The following is a 19,283-nucleotide window of genomic DNA, read 5'->3' on the forward strand; positions in this document are numbered from 1 at the left end:
AATATAAAAATATAATCATTGTCTTGTGATTTATATCCATCCCCATATTTGAGTATACGAGAAAGTCTGGGGGAGACCACTCCAGATTTTTCTATATCTTAACAGCAAATAACATTGATTCTAATATGAGCTCATCTCTGGATTACTCTTAGTCTGCCTTTAATCAAAATGGTCACATTTTATTTTTCTGGCATACTGCAGAACCCATGTCTGTTAGTTGCATAACAAAAGTGGTCAGACGCCATTCCTTGTGATGTTTCACCCATGGTGTGTTCCCTGGCTAATGTTTATTTTCTTTTTTTTGTGTTTTGTTTGTTCTTTCTAAAGTATTATTGTTCATGTGTTTATTACATTTATGTTTTTTCTGGAACCTTTGTTCTGTTAGTTTATTATTGACTACATATGTATTACATGTTCTGTTGTGCCCCTTGTGTTTTGTGGGTGGAAGACCCCAAGGTGGGGCCACCCAGACATCATGGCTGAAGCACCGCCCACAACCTTTATACTTTGAGGCAGGGAGTGGGTCCTTCAGCAGGTCATTTGCTGGTGTCTTGAGGAGACAGCATCATTGTGAGTATTGCATTTATTGAATTCTGGACTTTTCGCTTCCATTTTAAAGTTTCGGCTTAGGATTTCTTATTTGGATCTGACTTTGAATTGCCTCTTAGGCATATAAGTATTGCCTATTTTTCTGTGTTTTTTTACCATTTTTAAAATTCTGTTAATTGAAACAAATACAGATCATTATTATAAAGATTTCATATTGGACAGTTCCTTTCCCTTGCAAGACATTGTGAATGATATTTTCTTGGACATTTACAATATTTTGAGCTTTTGAAGTCAGATCTCTTCTTTTTAGCCTTTTTAGCCTATAAATGTGGGAGGACAGGCTGCCTGGGGCCAGGCCTGTACTAAGCAGGCCAGGGAAGGCCTTAGTTTGCTTTAGGGGTCTTTTAGGATGCATCACACTCTTTCATTATTTTGAGTGCATTGAATCAAAGCAGTCCTAAGCCTAAACAATCCATATCTGAACAACTAAATCCATGCCAGAAAAACATAGTAATTGAAGAAGTTTAACACTGTGCAACCTAGAAAAAATGATCTGTTGAGTAACCAAAGCTTTACTGGGCAAAACTGCATAGCCCTTGAGAAGGTATGATGGTGTCACAGCAGTTAGTCTTACCTCCCAGATCCAAAGTCCTTGGTTTAAATTCCAGGCCCAGTTATTGTTTGTGTGGATTCTTCAAGTTCTTTCCATCCATTATCAAATTCAGACCAGTTTGGAACTGCAGACTTCATGTTATGAAAAAGACCCTGATTTAAACTATGATGTGGCTCTTGTGGAGTTGCCAGGACTGTATGTTCCAATAGTTGGAGCTCTGTGCTAGATTAAGGGATAGAGATTATCCCTTGGAAGGAAGGGGAATCAATATGACCCCAGAAGTCCTTATGGGCTGACGGTTTAACAGAGTCTGCTCGACATATATGGGCTCAGCTGACAGGAGAAAACAGTGTTAGAGGCGGTAAAAGGGCATAGGAGGTGCAAGGGGTGCAGTTTTCGAGTACATTGTGAGTAAGGGCATTAATCTTTCTAGGTAGGTCAATTGAATCGTAAATGATTTGTTTTCTCCTTTCTTTTGTACATTCGTGTTTGCTCCTTCTTTACTGACCTCCCTTGTTTGCCTTATTTGTATTATAAAATCCACCCTTTGTGTAGCTTTGTAGAGTCTTTGATCCTATTTGGGAACCATCCTCATACAGTTCTATGAAAGCATATTCACCACTTTCAGATTTTCATAATTTTTGCACCATTATGACATAACAATAAAGGTAACCTGAATGAACAGAGGGCACAAAGTTTAGATCCTTGGGTTATAAAGAAACTGTTAAGTCTCAATATAAGGTCGCCTCATCTTTACCTGCAATAACTGCTACCAGACAGTTACTGTAATTGATCTTTCTCCTACATCACAGTGGAGGTATTTTTAGCCAGTGTCTCAGTGACAACCTGACTCAAACTTTTAACCTTTCAGGCTTTACTAGCATAAACAACTCATTTCTGGTCTTGTTGTGATATTTTTGCACTTAGACTTGCCAGCTCCAACATATTCTTCTTCTTCAGCCATTCTGTTATTAAACATATTTTTATGCTGATTGCCTTCCTACATGATGCAAGTGTTTCCTGCCAACTAACTTAATAATTTCTATATTACCATACAGAATTCATAGTTCCTTCACCTAGGAGTCCTCTTTGAGATTTTTAGGCAGGAAACCATTGTACTGACACCACTGTGCTTCACAGCTGGGCCGAGGTACTTACTGTGGAAGGCAGTGTTAGGTTTCTGTCACTGGATTAATTACTTAATTACATTTATATAGCACTTTTCTCGCTACTCAAAGCGCTTTACATAGACAGAGAGGAACCACTTCAACCACCACCAATATGTAGCACCCACCTGGATGATGCAACGGTGCCAGTATGCTCACCACACATTAGCTATTAGGTGATGAAAGGGTGAGCGAGATTGTTAGCTAATTAGAGACAGGCTGATGAAGGTTAATGTAAGTAAACATAAAGTATTACATGTAGGAAATTAAAACATTCAATTTGAATGCACAATAGGAGGTCTGAAAGTTGAAAGTAGACCTTGTGAAAAGAACTTGGGAGACATGGTGGACTCGTCACTCTGTACCTCAAGACATAAAAGCGATCGTGAACATTAATAGAGTGTTAGGTTATATATCACAATGTGTGGAGTGCAAGTCAAGGGAGCTTAAAGTTAAGTTTTATAACACAGTAGTGAGGCCGCACCTGGAGGATGGCTAATGTGGACAAGAGTGACAGAAACTTCTGTGTTAGTATTGTGTCTCTAACTGTTTTTCAATGACCCTCCACATCAGGGATCCTCAATTTCAGTCCTGGATATCTGCAGCTGCATTCTGTTTCAACCCAGTTTCTTAATTAAAAGTCAGTTGTTGATGCTAAACTAATTACTATCAAGTCACATTTTTATGCTTCATTTTAGTTAAGTCGCTTGCTAAGATTCCCAAATTTTCTTTTCTTAACCATCAAACAATTAACAATGAGGAATGAATAACAAAGGAAGCAGCAGCTTGCTATCTAACTTAGTTCTCTTTACTCCTGCACAGGTTCATCGTGAAACATTTGTTTGAATATTTAAGTAATTTGTGAAGATAAGGAAGGGGAAAAAAGGAAAAAGAATTGTTAATCTGCTGCAGTCATACAACCATTTAAGTGATATTTCCAGAACAGAAAAATCTATAATAAAAGAATGAGTCTGCAAAGGATAAAAATTGGATGGGAACAAAAAACTGCAGCTATGACCTTTCCAGGCCCAACTTGAGAACCCTGCTCTAGAACATTATTAAGGATTTTATAAAAGTTTCCAGACTGATAAGCATTAATAGCTTTTTTTTTCCTAGATCTTTTGGGAAGATTTTTTTATCAGGATTGACATGCCTCTGGAAACTGTGGTAAGCACTTCACAGTGATTATGAGAGACAATGCTTGAGATACGTTCAGATGGCACAGTTTGCCCAAACTTGTATGCACACTGTTTATTTCCCTAGACGTTTCTTGGAGTAGTTGAACCTTTAGGAGAGATTAGAGATTGGTGGGACTCTGCACTGACGAACAGATGGTAACCAAACCTTGCTGGCATTGTTCAATTCACATGGGTTATCAATAATACCCACACGATGATCTGAATAAACTCCATGTGAAGAATATAGCAAGATTCTGGAAATCCAAATAATGGTGAATATGCAGTGTTTTATCAAAACTGAATGGGATTCCAGTAAGACAGAAGGTCATTAAAACACTGGCTACAGTGTGGTCATAGCAAACAAGGAGAGCTCTGGTTACCCAACACATTCCCAGCATGCAGGCAGTGTCCTCATATTCTATTAAAAGAGCTTTGGCTCCACATGGAAATATACTCACGTATCAAAATTGTCTCTGAATCCCTTTGCAAAAGGATTGTGGTCAATTTTCAGCTGTGTGATCTGAAAAGCAAAAGTAAGGAGAATGTTAAAAGCGGGATAGAGAATGGATCAGTTAACAACTTTAAACCAACCTTTAACTGTCCTCTTCTAGAGAAGACAGCTGTCACGTGGACAGAGGTGGCACAAGCAAACTGACAGCGCTCTACATTTGTCCACATAAAGACAGAAATCAAACATGAAAGGCATCATGCATGGGGGTGACTCACATCTGCATTCTGGTAAGCAGTGACAGCTATGAATTGAGTTTCTGGGAAAATAAAATTCTGCGCCTTTGGACTCAAGTAGCCCTCATCAGAGCCGTCTTCCTTGACTTCAACAATGTGCAGACGTGGCTGATACTTGTGGAGAGACTGGAGTACAATCATCTGTGGATACACAGTAGAAAAGTCATTATCATGTAAGATTAAACACAAGAAGGTGTTGCTAAAATCTTAAGGCCTCCTACTAAGAAACCTTGAGGTCTCAAGAATTCCAATGCTAGGTACACTGTTTCATTAGCTTAGGTATCCTTTACCTGTGCCACGTTGTTGTTGGCACCCTTGTTGTTAGTCAATTTCAGCTTCCCAAAGGAAATCTCTTGTCTCATCCAGTGTGCCCCTGTGTTAGGGGAGTCAGGATGCATGTATGTCCGGTTACCTAAACCAAACATAAAGATGAGCAATATGAGTTAGTGGTGGTTGTAGCAAGCAGATTACACCTATCAGTTGACCACTGTGGTATAAATGAGTGATCATGGAACCAGAACTAATAGTGTCATAGTGGTTTTGAATTTTAGTGAATAGTAAATTCAGACTGGATCCCTGCTTATTTAAATTCCTGAATTAGAAATGTAGTCAATACATGAAAAAAGTAAACGACATGGCAGTCTTGATTATTATCAAAGCATCTTAAAAAAAATAAAAGGATCTGTTTTGAGCAAGATGAACGTTAGACCTTTACTCATGAACACATGTACCAGGGTGATGATTAGGTTGTTCTGTTCAGGTTGGACCTTACCTGGCATGTTTCCTTCTGCCTTGCCACACTGGACCCATTTCCCACCTTGATACCTCCAGTGGTGCTGATCTGCCAGAACCACATCCACGTACACATTGTAGTGAGCTGAAGGATCCAGGCCTGAGATGTTAAAGCTCAGAAAGGGGAACATCCTCCTGGGTAAAAAAAGACATTGCTATGAGAACAAAGACCGGACCCAGAGGACAGTACAAAGTAAATTCTTAGCCTTGGCCTGTTATTTCACTAATGTGGGACACAGCAACTCCTGCAGCTACCCAAGATTATTATCTTTTTCTTCTGGACCCATAATTTTGTGTATCATTCAATGTATAAACTATACAGTTCTATTGGTAAGGCATAATGTTTAGAATAGCAAAGGCTAGGTACAAGGTTGGAAAGGATTTTACTCAGATAAAGCAGATGTAAGATAAGCAGGGTGCAGTCTTGAGTGAGCCTGATAGGATCATGAATAGATGGAAGAGTTACTTTGAAAAGATGTTGAATAAAGGAAATCCAAGGGTAGTATTTGGGGATGGAGTCCCAAATGATGGGCTAGTACCAAGAATATGGAGGGCAGAACGTAAAGGAGGCATTGGAAAGAATGAAAACTGGAAAGGCAACAGGACCAGATGAAATAACAGCAGTTGGCTAGAAGAGTTTAGGAGAAGTGGGAGTGAATGTGTTGTGGGATCTAATGCAGAAGATCTATGAACAGGAGTGAATACCAGAGGAGTGGATGAACAGTGTGACTGTACCCATTTATAAGGACAAGGGCAATATTCAGGACTGTGGAAACTATAGATGTCGCACACAATGAAAATTTGGGAAAGGGTTATAGGAAGAAGGCTTAGGAAAGAGACCACCATAGGGGAGGAGTATTTTGGTTTTATGCCATGGAGAGAACCAACTTGTGCCATCTTTGTATTAAGACAGTTCATAGAGAAGCATCAAGTAAAACTGAATGGACTGCATATGATGTTGACTGATTTGGAGAAAGCATCGAGTGCTAAGTCAGGAGGTCAGAAGGTGCATGAGAGAGAAAGGAGTACCAGAGAAGTATGTGAGGATTGTCCAGGATATGTATAAGGGAGTGAGGACTCAGGTTAAAGGCAGTGGGGGGGGGCAACAAGATCCCAGTTAGAGAAGAACTGCTACAGGGTCTTCTTGAAGTCCTTAACTCTTTGGTCTGGTTATGGATGTGTCGACTTGTGGGATAAAAGAGCAATGCTCTTTTACACAAAGGGAGAAAGTGGAGAGGAAGTTGGAAGAATGGAAATGGGCTTTGTAAGATAGAGGATTGAAGATAAATAGGAAGAAGACAGAATAGATGAGGTTTAATGATGATCAGGATTCAGAAGTTAGCCTGCAGGGAGAGCTATTGAAAAGAGTGGATACATTTAAATATATCTAGGATTGGTAGTAGCTTGAGGTGGAAAATTGGATGCAGAGATGGAACAATTTGGAAAAAGGAGTGTTGTGCAATCGAAGAATTAAGAGGAAGGTTAATAATAATAATAATTCTTTGCATTTATATAGCGCTTTTCTCACTACTCAAAGCGCTCAGCAATTGCAGGTTAAGGACCTTGCTGAAGGGCCCAACAGAGCAGAGTCCCTATTGGCATTTACGGGATTCGAACCGGCAACCTTCCAATTGCCAGTGCAGATCCCTAGCCTCAGAGCCACCACTCCGTAAAGGTAATGTTTTTAAAACAGTGGAAAGACCATCAATGTATGTGAATTTCCCCTTGGAATTAATAAAGTATCTATCTATCTATCTATCTATCTATCTATCTATCTATCTATCTATCTATCTATCTATCTATCTATCTATCTATCTATCTATCTATCTATGCATTGAGCTGAGACATGGGTAGTAAAGGGAGTGCAGAAGAAGAAGTTGCAGAAATGAGAACATTGAGATGAATGTGTGGAGTTACCAAAAAGGACAGAATAAGAAATGAGAGAATCAGAGGTACAACAAAAGTGGGAGAGATATCTAAGAAGGTACAGGAAAGGAGCTTGAAGTGGTGTGGACATGTGATGAGGAGAAATAATGAATATGTGGACAAAAGAGTGATGGGGGGAGAAAATGAGGGAGGCCAAAGAAAAGGTGGATGGTTAAAGTGAAAGAAAATCTGAAGGAAAAGGATTTGACTGCAGAGGAGATGCAGGACTGAGCTGTATGAAGAAATGTTGATCAAGCAAGAAGATTCCTTTGTAAGACGGGTGGTTATATGCTGGCTGACACAAGTATCGAGTTTAAGACTGCACTGTCTGCTCTCTCATACCTTAATGGTGTTAAGAAGCAAAACAAATTTGTGTGGACTCTGGGGACAAAATGGGTAGGAGGTGGAGAAGAAATATTAAAGATCTGTGTTTAATAAAAGATGGCAGACAAGAGAGAAAGGTGAGGGAGCTGCTTTTCCACGTGGTTCTGTGATATGAGGAGCACCAGCTGCAGAGGTAAATCAGAGTTCACCGATTCCCCAGACACGGAGGGAGAAAGCTACAGCAGTGGAATAAAGCAAGATTACTCCTTGTACACAGGGCAGTAACCCCTCCAGAAGGATGAACTACCCCAGCCCACCCTCTGCCCCGATCCTATTTTAGTGGTTTGTCTGAAGGGGATTGTTACATTCAGACCGGACTTGGCTGCAAAATCTTTACCCCGCAGTCAGCACCAGCATCAATCTCCTGCCTTCAGAGTAGCAGGTGTCTATTTCTAATAAATAGAGGCATCTTCACCCAGAGCTATAAATGGAACGATGATGTAATGAACGAAGGCTCAAGGCCATCCAGCTTTTCATAGTTGTATTGGAGAGTATTAAAGCATATTGGTTGATAATGTTTTTATTGTAAAATAGGTTTGAGTTATAGTTTTATTTCAGAAGCTGGGTAAGCCAGTTGTTACTCTGGCACATTTATATCCCAAGTAAATCAGATAAGACTTTTTGTTAAGTGTTGCTCTGGGGTTTGCAATTTGTGGTAGGAGTTTTGAAGACCGTGCATTGATCTGGTTGTAACTGTTTGCACAAGAGTGCTTTGCTATAACCTGCACCACCAGCGAGTGTGAAGCGACTGCTTTGATACTCGGTGACATCAAAAGTAGAATTTATAAGCTTCCAGAAGGACATATTTTAGAAGCATGAGCACCCCTTCCTCATCCAGGAAGCTGGCTTGAGGGAATACAGGTGGTCGAGATGATCATACCTAAACAGAACTGGAATGAACTAGGGATATCCCTGCACTACGACATCCCATTGGGGGTACATCAACGAAGCTGGAGTACCATAAATTTAGGCTTATAAAGAAGCCATCCCTGCTGCTTTATGCAGTCGGCCATGCAGTCTATTTCTGACATTCTGTTCAAGGGCTATGACCGATCACATCGGACCAGAGACCAATCAACATACTAAGACAGAGTGACATCTGGTAGCCTAAGCAAGATAATCCGATTGTTATCCAGGTTGTATTATTTAACAACACTCATTTTCACTCGGCTGATACAGTTAGGTCCATAAATATTTGGACAGAGACAACTTTTTTCTAATTTTGGTTCTGTACATTACCACAATGAATTTTAAATGAAACAACTCAGATGCAGTTGAAGTGCAGACTTTCAGCTTTAATTCAGTGGGGTGAACAAAACGATTGCATAAAAATGTGAGGCAACTAAAGCATTTTTTGAACACAATCCCTTCATTTCAGGGGCTCAAAAGTAATTGGACAAAGTAAATAACTGGAAATAAAATGTTCATTTCTAATACTTGGTTGAAAACCCTTTGCTGGCAATGACAGCCTGAAGTCTTGAACTCATGGACATCACCAGATGTTGGGTTTCCTCCTTTTCAATGCTCTGCCAGGCCTTTACTGCAGCGGCTTTCAGTTGCTGTTTGTTTATGGGCCTTTCTGTCTGAAGTTTAGTCTTCAACAAGTGAAATGCTCAATTGGGTTAAGATCAGGTGACTGACTTGGCCATTCAAGAATTTTCCACTTCTTTGCTTTAATAAACTCCTGGGTTGCTTTGGCTGTATGTTTTGGGTCATTGTCCATCTGTATCATGAAACGCCGCCCAATCAATTTGACTGCATTTAGCTGGATTTGAGCAGACAGTATGTCTCTGAACACCTCAGAATTCATTCGGCTGCTTCTGTCCTGTGTCACATCATCAATAAACACTAGTGTCCCAGTGCCACTGGAAGCCATGCACGCCCAAGCCATCACATTGCCTCCACCGTGTTTTACAGATGATGTGCTATGCTTTGGATAATGAGCTGTTCCACGCCTTCTCCATACTTTTTTCTTGCCATCATTCTGGTAGAGGTTGATCTTGGTTTCATCTGTCCAAAGAATGTTTTTCCAGAGCTGTGCTGGCTTTTTTAGATGTTCTTTAGCAAAGTCCAATCTAGCCTTTCTATTCTTGAGGCTTATGAGTGGCTTGCACCTTGCAGTGCACCCTCTGTATTTACTTTCACGCAGTCTTCTCTTTATGGTAGACTTGGATATCGATACGATTGTGAATGCTGCCTCAAAGGAATTTTCTTCCACAGTGTGATAAAAAAATCTTAACAAGTAAAGTGCAAGTAGCATATGTGACTGAACCCTCCTGGGTAGTTAGAAGGGGGGATTTGAAATTTTGATCTCCAGTAGATTCAAGTGAATCTGTCCTGCCATTTTGCCACACTGCCGACCTGAACTCTTCTGTGGACATTCTGAGTAGTTTGTAATTTTCAGTTTGGGATTCAACATCAATTTCTCAATTTGGGTAACCCCGGTTGGTTTGGTATCTTAAACTGAAAATGAACTGAAATACTGGATCCATGTTATGATTTGCTTTGTTTATAAATGTTTTTGGTTGTTTATGTTTTATTATTCATTTTTTCTTTTTTTAAGAAACAGATTTCTGTGGAGCTTATGGAACAAGATGATCCGCTGTGGCGACTCCTAACGGGAGCAGCCCGAAAGAAGAAGAAGATTTCTGTGGAGATTCTTATGGCTATATTGGCTTTCTGGACCGCTGAATTCATTTTTGAAGTTTTTTGCTTCCATTTTGCTTTGTATCCTAATGCCACACCATTACTGTTTTTTAAAATCGCTGCCACCCTCGTGATGTTTTGTTTGCGGTTGACGCAGCAAAGCTACTCAGAGAGAACTGGGAATGTGTGGAACGTGATGGCATTGCATGTCCATATAAAAGTTGGCGCGCACATTCCTGGATCATCCAAGATTACGGAGTGATACTGAAAGTTGGCAGATGCGTTTGGGTAGAGTTGCTCAGGTATACAAATTATTGGCTCTCAACCTTGATTATAGGATTTTATTTTGGGTTTGGTGAAAAACTGATTTTACATTCTGGATAAGAACCTTGTTAAGACAGCATTGGGATGTAACTAATTTGAAGTGAATGACGAGAAGAGGATTTGTTTAAACAAATAGGAGTCAAAACCAGAAGTTTAAGCAACAGTCTTCAAAACTCAAGAACTGTAATCAAATAGCAAAACCAAAAAGTCAAAAGCCGAGAAGTGAACAACGGAAATAATGAAAGCAAACATGAAAAGTTTATGTGAATCTGCCAAACTCCGATAATCTACAGTTCCATTGCACTGATGTTTATACCGTCCATAAATGATATGATGCACGTACTTCTGGGGCCGCTGTCTGCGGCAACCGCTGACGCTAAATGATTACTATGAGACAAAATGGCAGTAACTGGAAGTAAGCAAAACTAATTATGATTCATTTTCCATTAATTAATAAACCTATGAACACGGATAAAAACAAAACCTTAATAAGGAAACAACGTGAGACAAGAACAAGAATTACGACAAGCTATTACTTTGACTAAAATTCATCTTCTGGCCCTGATTAAAAATATCTGTCTGCCTTTCTTAAATTGAAGCAGAACAGTTTTCTGCTTCTCCTGTTGTCTTTGGAGTTCCTATTATGTTTTTTACTATACAGAATCTATTTTGTCAAATTTTCTGGTTTAACCTCATTTTACGGTTGTTGGTTTATTTTTACGATGTCCCATGGTGCCTCTTGTTTTTTAATTGGTGCTGCCATTTTTAGGTTTGTTAGACAGTCGCTGCCAGGTTTTTGTTACAGGAACGCCCAGGGCTTGACGTCACTTATTAAGGTCAGTGCCATGCAATTATTTCATTTTTCAATATTTCAGATTTAAAACAAAAATGAGTGTGTGAGTAACTGGCTATTGATTTTTTTTTGCTTTTGAAGCCTTGACTACAATTCTAGTTTAACATTTTTGGTAATAAGTACTTGAGTGACGAACTTTTGACAATGCTTCATCTCCTGAAATCTTAATTAAATCTTTTGACAGAACACATAACAGTAAAAGACTCCTTTCTAACCAAGCCTGGTTTTCTTGATTTGAGACTGAAACATTCAGGGTGAACACAGATAGCCGGCTTTCCCTGTGGACCAAGCAGATGGCAGCATTCAAGCTGAGTACGCCTTAAAACAATCCTGAGGATAAAAAGAAATATATGAAGACTACACATCATTTTCATTTCTTAAAATTGTATTTTCAATTTTTTTAACGCTGTTAATAATGTAATGTCTTGAAATATTTAAGTGACAGGGCAGTAGTAAAATGTGTAAAGATTCAGCGGATAAAAATACTAACAACCCCATCTTAGTGTGACTTCTGTTGCCTCTTTAAGGGCGGCTGATGAATTTCATAATCTTCGCATTGTGTCCACAGGCTGCACTGCATTAGGACGGCTGGCCAGTTTCAAGGTCCAAGTCAGTGGTCACTGGAGTGGATTTTTGCAGACTGTAATGGGAGAAGGAGGCTCATAAGATGAACCACCTCAATTGGTTTCTATGGCTGTTTAAGGGTCACTGGTCATTTGAACCACCTTGCCATCATCTTTACAGACCAAAAGAATAGTAAGCAAGTATAGCCAACCTTAAGTCGTGTGAAGGTGGCCATATAGTGACAATGCGTTTGTGTGATGCATCTGACACCATAGACTGCAGTATTCTAATAAAGCACCTTAGTCAATGGTTGGGCTTCTCAAGCTGTGTCTTTGATTGGTAATAAGTAGAAAATTCTTTGTTAGTTGTGCTGATTGTAGTTCAGAGAGCCATGATATTGTGTATAGCGCATTCTGCTCCCACTGTTATTTTTAATCTACTGTATATGCTCCCATTAGGCCAAATTATCTCAAAACACAAGGTCAACTACAACAGCAATGCAGATGACTTGCAGCTTTACTTATTTATAGCAACTGATGACCCGGATGATTTGGGCTCTCTGACCCAACTTCTGTCTTGTATTTCTGAGTGGATGAGTAGTAATTTCCTCAAGCTATATAAGAAAAAAACACTGAAACCTTACTTGTTAGTAAAAATAGAAATAAAGATGGTATTAGAAATACACTTGGTCCCCTAAAATTAAAAGTCAAGGCTGAAGTAACAGAATTTGGGTGTAATCATGAACTCTGACCTCAACTTTAAATCTTGCATTAACCAGATTGCTAAAACTGTGTTTTTCCAATTAAAGAACATTACAAATGTTAGACCACTTTTTAAGAAAATAATTCACACTTTTGTTTTTAGCCGGTTAGATTACCGTAACGCACTCCTATGTGGTCCACCTAAGAAAGACATCAATCATTTGCAGTTAGTGCAGAATGCAGCAGTAAGCATCCTAGCCAGAAAAAGAAAATCTGAGCACATCTCCCCAGTTTTAGCATCTTGACACTGGTTACTTGTGTCTTTTAGAGTTGATTTTAAAACACTACTAATGGTATATAAAGCTTTAAATAATCTTGCTCCTTCCTGTATTTTGGAGTGCCTGTCTCTCACATTCGAATACCTTCTAATAAAGATCTTATTATTCCAAGAGCCAAGTACAAAAGAAGTGGTGTTATTCACCAGACATCTGAAATACGTTACCAACAGACATACACCAGGCTAACACTGTCGAACATTTAAACAAAAAAATACTTTTTTAATTTGCCCTTCTCGTAAATACATCCATCCATCCATTTTCCAACCCGCTGAATCCGAACACAGGGTCACGGGGGTCTGCTGGAGCCAATCCCAGCCAACACAGGGCACAAGGCAGGAACCAATCCCGGGCAGGGTGCCAACCCACCGCTCATAAATACAATTTAGTTCTACTGCTAATAAACTAGATGTGCATAGAATTATCATAGTCTTCAATGAATCTGCAATCTTTATTAATCTTTACTTTTCTCCATTTTCTTTTCTGTTTTTTTCTGTGGTGGAGTTCTGCAGCACCACCACCTGATCAAGTCTAAATGTTTGAATGAAAGCGGATACCCCGACCTCCCATGATACTCACTGTGATGAAGCCTTAAAAAAAACAAACAATAAAAATCGACTGACTAAAAATGTTTGACACAATACCAAGTGCAGGGCTGGGTGGTCATTTGGTGTGGGAGCCCTACAGATTTTGTGGTTTTTTGTCCAGCTTAATTTGTGTTTTTTTCTGTCCATCCTTGCCACAACACCTTCTTATCATTTACAGACAATTCCATATTTAAGGAATCTATTTGTTTTAATTATGTATCTGATGTAAGTGTGCATTATTTATTTTTGTATACTATTTATGCATTATTATTCTTATCAAATTTTCATTAATTTTTCTTAATTATGTATCTTATGTCTGTGATGGGCTGGCACCCTGCCCGGGATTTGTTCCTGCCTTGCACCCTGTGCTGGCTGGGATTGGCTCCAGCAGACCCCCGTGACCCTGTGTTCGGATTCAGCGGGTTGGAAGATGACTGACTGACTGTCTCTTATGTAATTGTGCATTATTTATTTTTGTATGCTATTTATGCATTATTCTTATCGATTTTTCATTTATTTTTCTTAATTATGTATCTTATATATGAGTTCATTATTTACTTTTGTATACTACTTATGCATTATCTTATCAAATTTTCATTGGTTTTTCTTAATTATGTATCTTATATATAAGAGTTCATTATTTTTGTATACTATTTATGCATTATTATTCTTATCGAGTTTTTATTGGTTTTTCTTAATTATGTATCTTATGTAAGTGTGCATTATTTATTTTTGTATACTATTTATGCATTATTATTATCAAATTTTCATTGGTTTTTCTTAATTATGTATCTTATATACGAGTTCATTATTTATTTTTGTATACTACTTATGCATTATTCTTATCAAATTTTCATTGGTTTTTCTTGATTATGTATCATACGTAAGTGTGCATTATCTATTTTTATATACTATTTATGCTTTATTATTCTTATCGAGTTTTTATTGGTTTTTCTTAATTATGTATCATACGTAAGTGTGCATTATTTATTTTTGTATGCTATTTATGCATTATTATTCTTATCAAGTTTTTATTGGTTTTTCTTAATTATGTACCTTATATATAAGAGTTCATTGTTTATTTTTTTATACTATTTATGCATTATTCTTATCAAATTTTCATTGTTTTTTTTTAAATTATGTATCATACGTAAGTGTGCATTATTTATTTTTGTATACTATTTATGCATTATTATTCTTTTTGAGTTTTTATTGGTTTTTCTTAATTATGTATCATACGTAACTGTGCATTATTTCTTTTTGTATGCTATTTATGCATTATTATTCTTACCGAGTTTTCATTGGTTTTTCTTAATTATGTATCTACTTCTTTGACATCTTGTGAAGCACTTTGTGATACATCGTTTTTATGAAAATGTGCTATAGAAATTAATGTTGTTGTTGTTCAGGATAGAGGAGGACTGTAAGACCATATGCAGGGCCGTCTTAACGTATGGACACAATGGGCACTGGCCGGGGGTCCCAGGAGCATGATGTTTCTAATTCCTATGTATGTTTCTGTTCTGCTTTCAGAGTAGGGGCTGCAGTGCACTACTTTGACCGGGGGCCTTTGATGCTGAGGCCCTGACCGTATGAGGGGGACTGATCCGATGCACCACTCTACTGGACTTACAAGTTTAAGCCCCTCAGCATGGCTTCAAAAAGATGCATGAAGGAAGCTGGATAGTCGGCATGCACATATTAATGTGACTTCTGCCAAACGAGTAAGGTTCGCTATCTACTTTTATCATATCACATTGTGTCTATAGGTTGTATGAAGGTGGCCTGTGTGCCTCTGTGGTGTCCTCACATTCAACAGGAGGGTCAGCGGTGACAGCCTTTTGACAGTGGATGAGCAGCTGTGCTGCCTTCTGCAGACTGTGTGTAGGGGTCTGATGACTCTTTGCATATGACTAATGCTCTTATGGTTGACACGATATTGTTTTTTTCCTCTTTAAGCTAATTTTTTCCACTAAGTGTTCAAACATTTTGCAAACGACCACCTCTGAACCCCCATGCTGCTCTTACCACCTGGACGGTCTGGAGGAGGGTATTTGCAAGATGCTTGAGGGTTAGGGAGACGAGACTTAAAGACTCTTGATGTCTGAGGCAGAGTCAGTCTGAGAGGCGAACCACCCAGTAGTTGCTGCTGACTCACTCCTGCCTGCGACCTGCACCCTTTTAGGTGGGAGGCACTTCTCCACACTTGACAAATACTGGATTTCCTTGAAACGAGCAAGTTTTGAGAAACTGGAAGACAGCTAAGACTTCTCTAAATTGGCCCAAAATGAATGAGTGTGGGTGTGAAAGTGGAGATGCCCTGCAACACGTTAGCACCCACCTCATTCTGGACTGCTTTCCTGCCAATAGCAACCAATGCTACTAGCACTGGAAAAAAAAAACAGGTGCAGAAAAATGGATAAAATATGACTGAGGAGATATTATGCATTTTGTTGGTAAAAACCTTAAATTTATGGCACCACCGTCTTGTAAATCTGGGGATTTTCTGATAGTTCAAAGAGGCCCCTTTGTTGCCACGTTGTGCCGTCTGTGTGACGCCTACACCTGTCCTGTTTTGGTGTTTTTTTTATTTCCATCTTCTTTAGGTTAACTCGCTGGGTCTTTAAAAATGAAGCTGTTGAGATTCCTTCAAGTGTTTGGATTCCTGTGTGGACACAGAGGCAGAACTCTTCCATTCACCTGGCTTGTATGGCTTATTCTGTCCCACTTTACTATCCTGCCTGTCAGATGGTATAATTTACAAGTAACGCATACATAAGTGCATGGATGGTGTGAGTGCCATGGAGGACAGACAGGTATCCTCTGGCCTCTGGACAAGATAGAAGGTGCCAGGGGATGGACAAGCAGAAGCTGGAGGCCAGGAGCAGCTCCATCCCCTCCATACATTAGGTGGCATTGGTCCACTGGGAGTGTACCAGCTGGGACACCCACAGGGGTTCTTGGTAACTGGAATCTAGAAGTGCAACCTTGTCGGGGTCTTTGGGTGCCTCAAGAGGACGCTGTCAGGGGAGCATTCCTGGTTGTTTCAGAACCAGAGTACCTGGGACCCCTCCAGCAGACCACTGCCACCTAACGTATGGGGGATAGAACTGCTCCTGTCCTCCAGCTTCTGCTTGTCCATCTCCTGGCACCTTCCGTCTTGTGCAGAGGTCATGTCGTCATCCAGCCAGAGATGCAGTTTGTCTTCCATGACACTCACAATGGGCATTTACTTTTTCATTTTTTTTACTATGAATTTAAATCCATCTGTGAAGTGTTTCCAATAAAACAGACTAGTACAGGGGTGGACAAATTTTGAACCCTTATCGCTTATTTTAGTCTTAAACAGCTGTATTAAGGCAGGAACCAATCCCGGGCAGGGCGCCAACCCACCATAGGACACACACAGAAAACATATGAATGAAAATAACCTGCTGTATCATTTAATGTTTTTTGATTGTTTTCGCTCTTTTTGAATTGTGGTATTCCAGGGTGGAGTGATGGCTCTGAAGCTAAGGATCCTGAAGGTTGCTGGTTCAAATCTCTATTACTGCCAAAAAGAGAACCTACTCTGCTGGACCCTTGAGCAAGACCCTTAACCTGTAATTGCTCCAGGGGAGCTGTACAATGGCTGACACTGCGCTCTGACCCCAAGGGGTATGCGAAAACTAACAAATTCCTAATACAAGAAATTGTATAAGACAAAATAAAGAACAAACAAACAACCTCTTCCAGAAGGAACCCAAGCTTTTCCCAGATGGCCTCCCATCTAAGTACTGGCCAGGCCTGAACATGCTTATCTTCATGTGGGTGACCTGTTCTGAAATGCATGTGGTGTGGCTGCTTTGACATTATTTACACCAAAGCCAACCACTAGAGAAGGAGATCAGGCTGCCTTTGTGCAGACCCTCTCTGAGCAAGGAATATGGGAATTTTAGCCTGCTTCCTTGGCTATTCTTCACACTACTTTAGATTCAGATGAATGGTGTTAACTATTTACATTAGTGATAACTGCTTTTTTATCCATATATATACTGTATATATATATATACATATAAAATAGAATAGAATAGAATGCCTTTTATTGTCACTATACACATGTACAATGAGATTAAAGGCAGCTCCTTCAGTGCAGACATATATGTAGAACACAACAAATAAATAAACAAATAAACAAATGGTGCAAAAAGTTGCAAAAAAAGTTCTGCGATGCTATATACAAATGGAAAGAATAATAACTAAAACGAGTTATTGCACATTATTTAAATACTGGAAAGAATAAATAACTATTGCACTATTGGGTTATTGCACATAATTTAAATATTGCACAATAATGATGATCATGTGCAGTGAGTAGTGGATGTTGGGCCCTAAGAGTAATGATATTGTACAGTATACAGATATTACACAGTTATTATTCAGTACCATTTAGATATTGCACAGTTGATGGATAGAAGGAAGTCCAGGGGTTGGGGGTTAGACTGTGTAGTCAGTGCATGTGTGAGTTTAGAATGGTTATGGCTTTTGGGAAAAAACTGTTCTTGAGTCTGTTTGTCCTTGTTGTGATGCACCTGTAGCGCCTCCCTGAAGATAACAGGTCAAACAGATCAGAGCTGTCCTTGATGATGTTTTTTGCTCTGCTGAGGCAGCGGGAGGTGTAAATGTCCATCAAGGAGGGGAGAGGGCAGCCGATGATCTTCTGTGCTGCCTTTACTACTCGCTGAAGCCTTCCCTGTCTGCCATGGTGCAGCTGCCGTACCATACTGTGATACAGTACGTCAGCAGGCTCTCGATGGACGAGCGGTAGAAGGTCAGTAGCAGGTTGGAGTCCAGGTTGTGCTTTCTGAGGACCCTCAGGAAGTGTAACCGCTGCTGAGCCTTCTTGATGACTGCTGTGATGTTGTCTGTCCAGGAGATGTCTGCAGAGATAAGGACGCCAAGAAACCGGAAGGTATGGACCCTCTCCACACACTCGTCGTTGATGTAAAGGGGGGGCTAAGTCGGTGCTGTGCCTCCTGAAGTCCACAATGATCTCCTTGGTTTTCCTGGTGTTCACAGCCAGATTGTTCTTTGAACACCAGGCTGCCAACTTCAGGACCTCCTCTCTGTAAGCTGCTTCATCTCCATTTGAGATGAGTCCGACCACTGTGGTGTCATCAGCAAATTTGACGATGAGGTTGTTGTTGTGGGCTGGACTGCAGTCGTGGGTGTAGAGACCGTACAGAAGGGGGCTCAGCACACAGCCTTGCGGGGTACCGGTGTTCAGTGTGCGAATGGAGGAGTGGTGGGGTCCGAGTCTCACAGTCTGGAGCCGGTTGGTAAGAAAGTCTTTTATCCAGACACATGTGAGAGGGGGGAGGCCAAGAGTGACCAGTTTGGTGATGGGAATGTCAGGAATGGTTGTAATAGCTAATAATAATAATAATAGTTAATAATAACTAACATAGCTGAGCTGTAATCCACAAACAGCATCTGGACGTAGCTCTGCTGCTGCTCCAGATGGCTCAGCACAGAGTGGAGAGCTACAGCAATGGCGTCTTCTGTGAATCTGTTTGTGCAATATGCGAATTGGTAGGGATCAAAGTCTTGGGGGAGATAGTCCTTGATGTGCTGGAGAACCAGTCTCTCGAAGCACTTCATGATTACTGGAGTGAGGGCCACAGGGTGATAATCATTTAGGCTGGTGATGGTGATATATAAAAGATGTTGCAGTCTGTCCATCTGTCACGTGATTACTCTCAAATTACTGGGGCTTAATTACTTAATCACAAGCTTATGACCTGATACATTTACAATTTTTTAAAAAAATGTCAGGTAGCAGCAGCCTCAGCAAACTGACCTGTGATCATGTGTGTATAATGGCAAAGTGAATGCAGAATCAAGTGACATGGTGGAAAAAGCAAGAAAAGCAGTAACATCTC

General features: G+C 39.9%; 1 protein-coding gene across 1 annotated transcript in view; it reads right to left on the reverse strand.

The window, feature by feature from the left end:
• Positions 1-19,283, reverse strand: part of tbx21 (T-box transcription factor 21) — a 91,536-nt gene that overhangs the window by 5,497 nt on the left and 66,756 nt on the right. Inside the window, exons 2-5 of the mRNA XM_028819498.2 lie at positions 5,023-5,177; positions 4,541-4,662; positions 4,233-4,391; positions 3,965-4,026 (exon numbers count right to left, since the gene is read on the reverse strand). Coding sequence (XP_028675331.1) covers positions 3,965-4,026; positions 4,233-4,391; positions 4,541-4,662; positions 5,023-5,177 — 498 coding nt within the window. The remainder of the gene's footprint in view (positions 1-3,964; positions 4,027-4,232; positions 4,392-4,540; positions 4,663-5,022; positions 5,178-19,283) is intronic.

The sequence above is a fragment of the Erpetoichthys calabaricus genome, chromosome 14 (assembly GCF_900747795.2).
Source record: "Erpetoichthys calabaricus chromosome 14, fErpCal1.3, whole genome shotgun sequence".
Classification (NCBI taxonomy): Eukaryota; Metazoa; Chordata; class Cladistia; order Polypteriformes; family Polypteridae; genus Erpetoichthys; species Erpetoichthys calabaricus.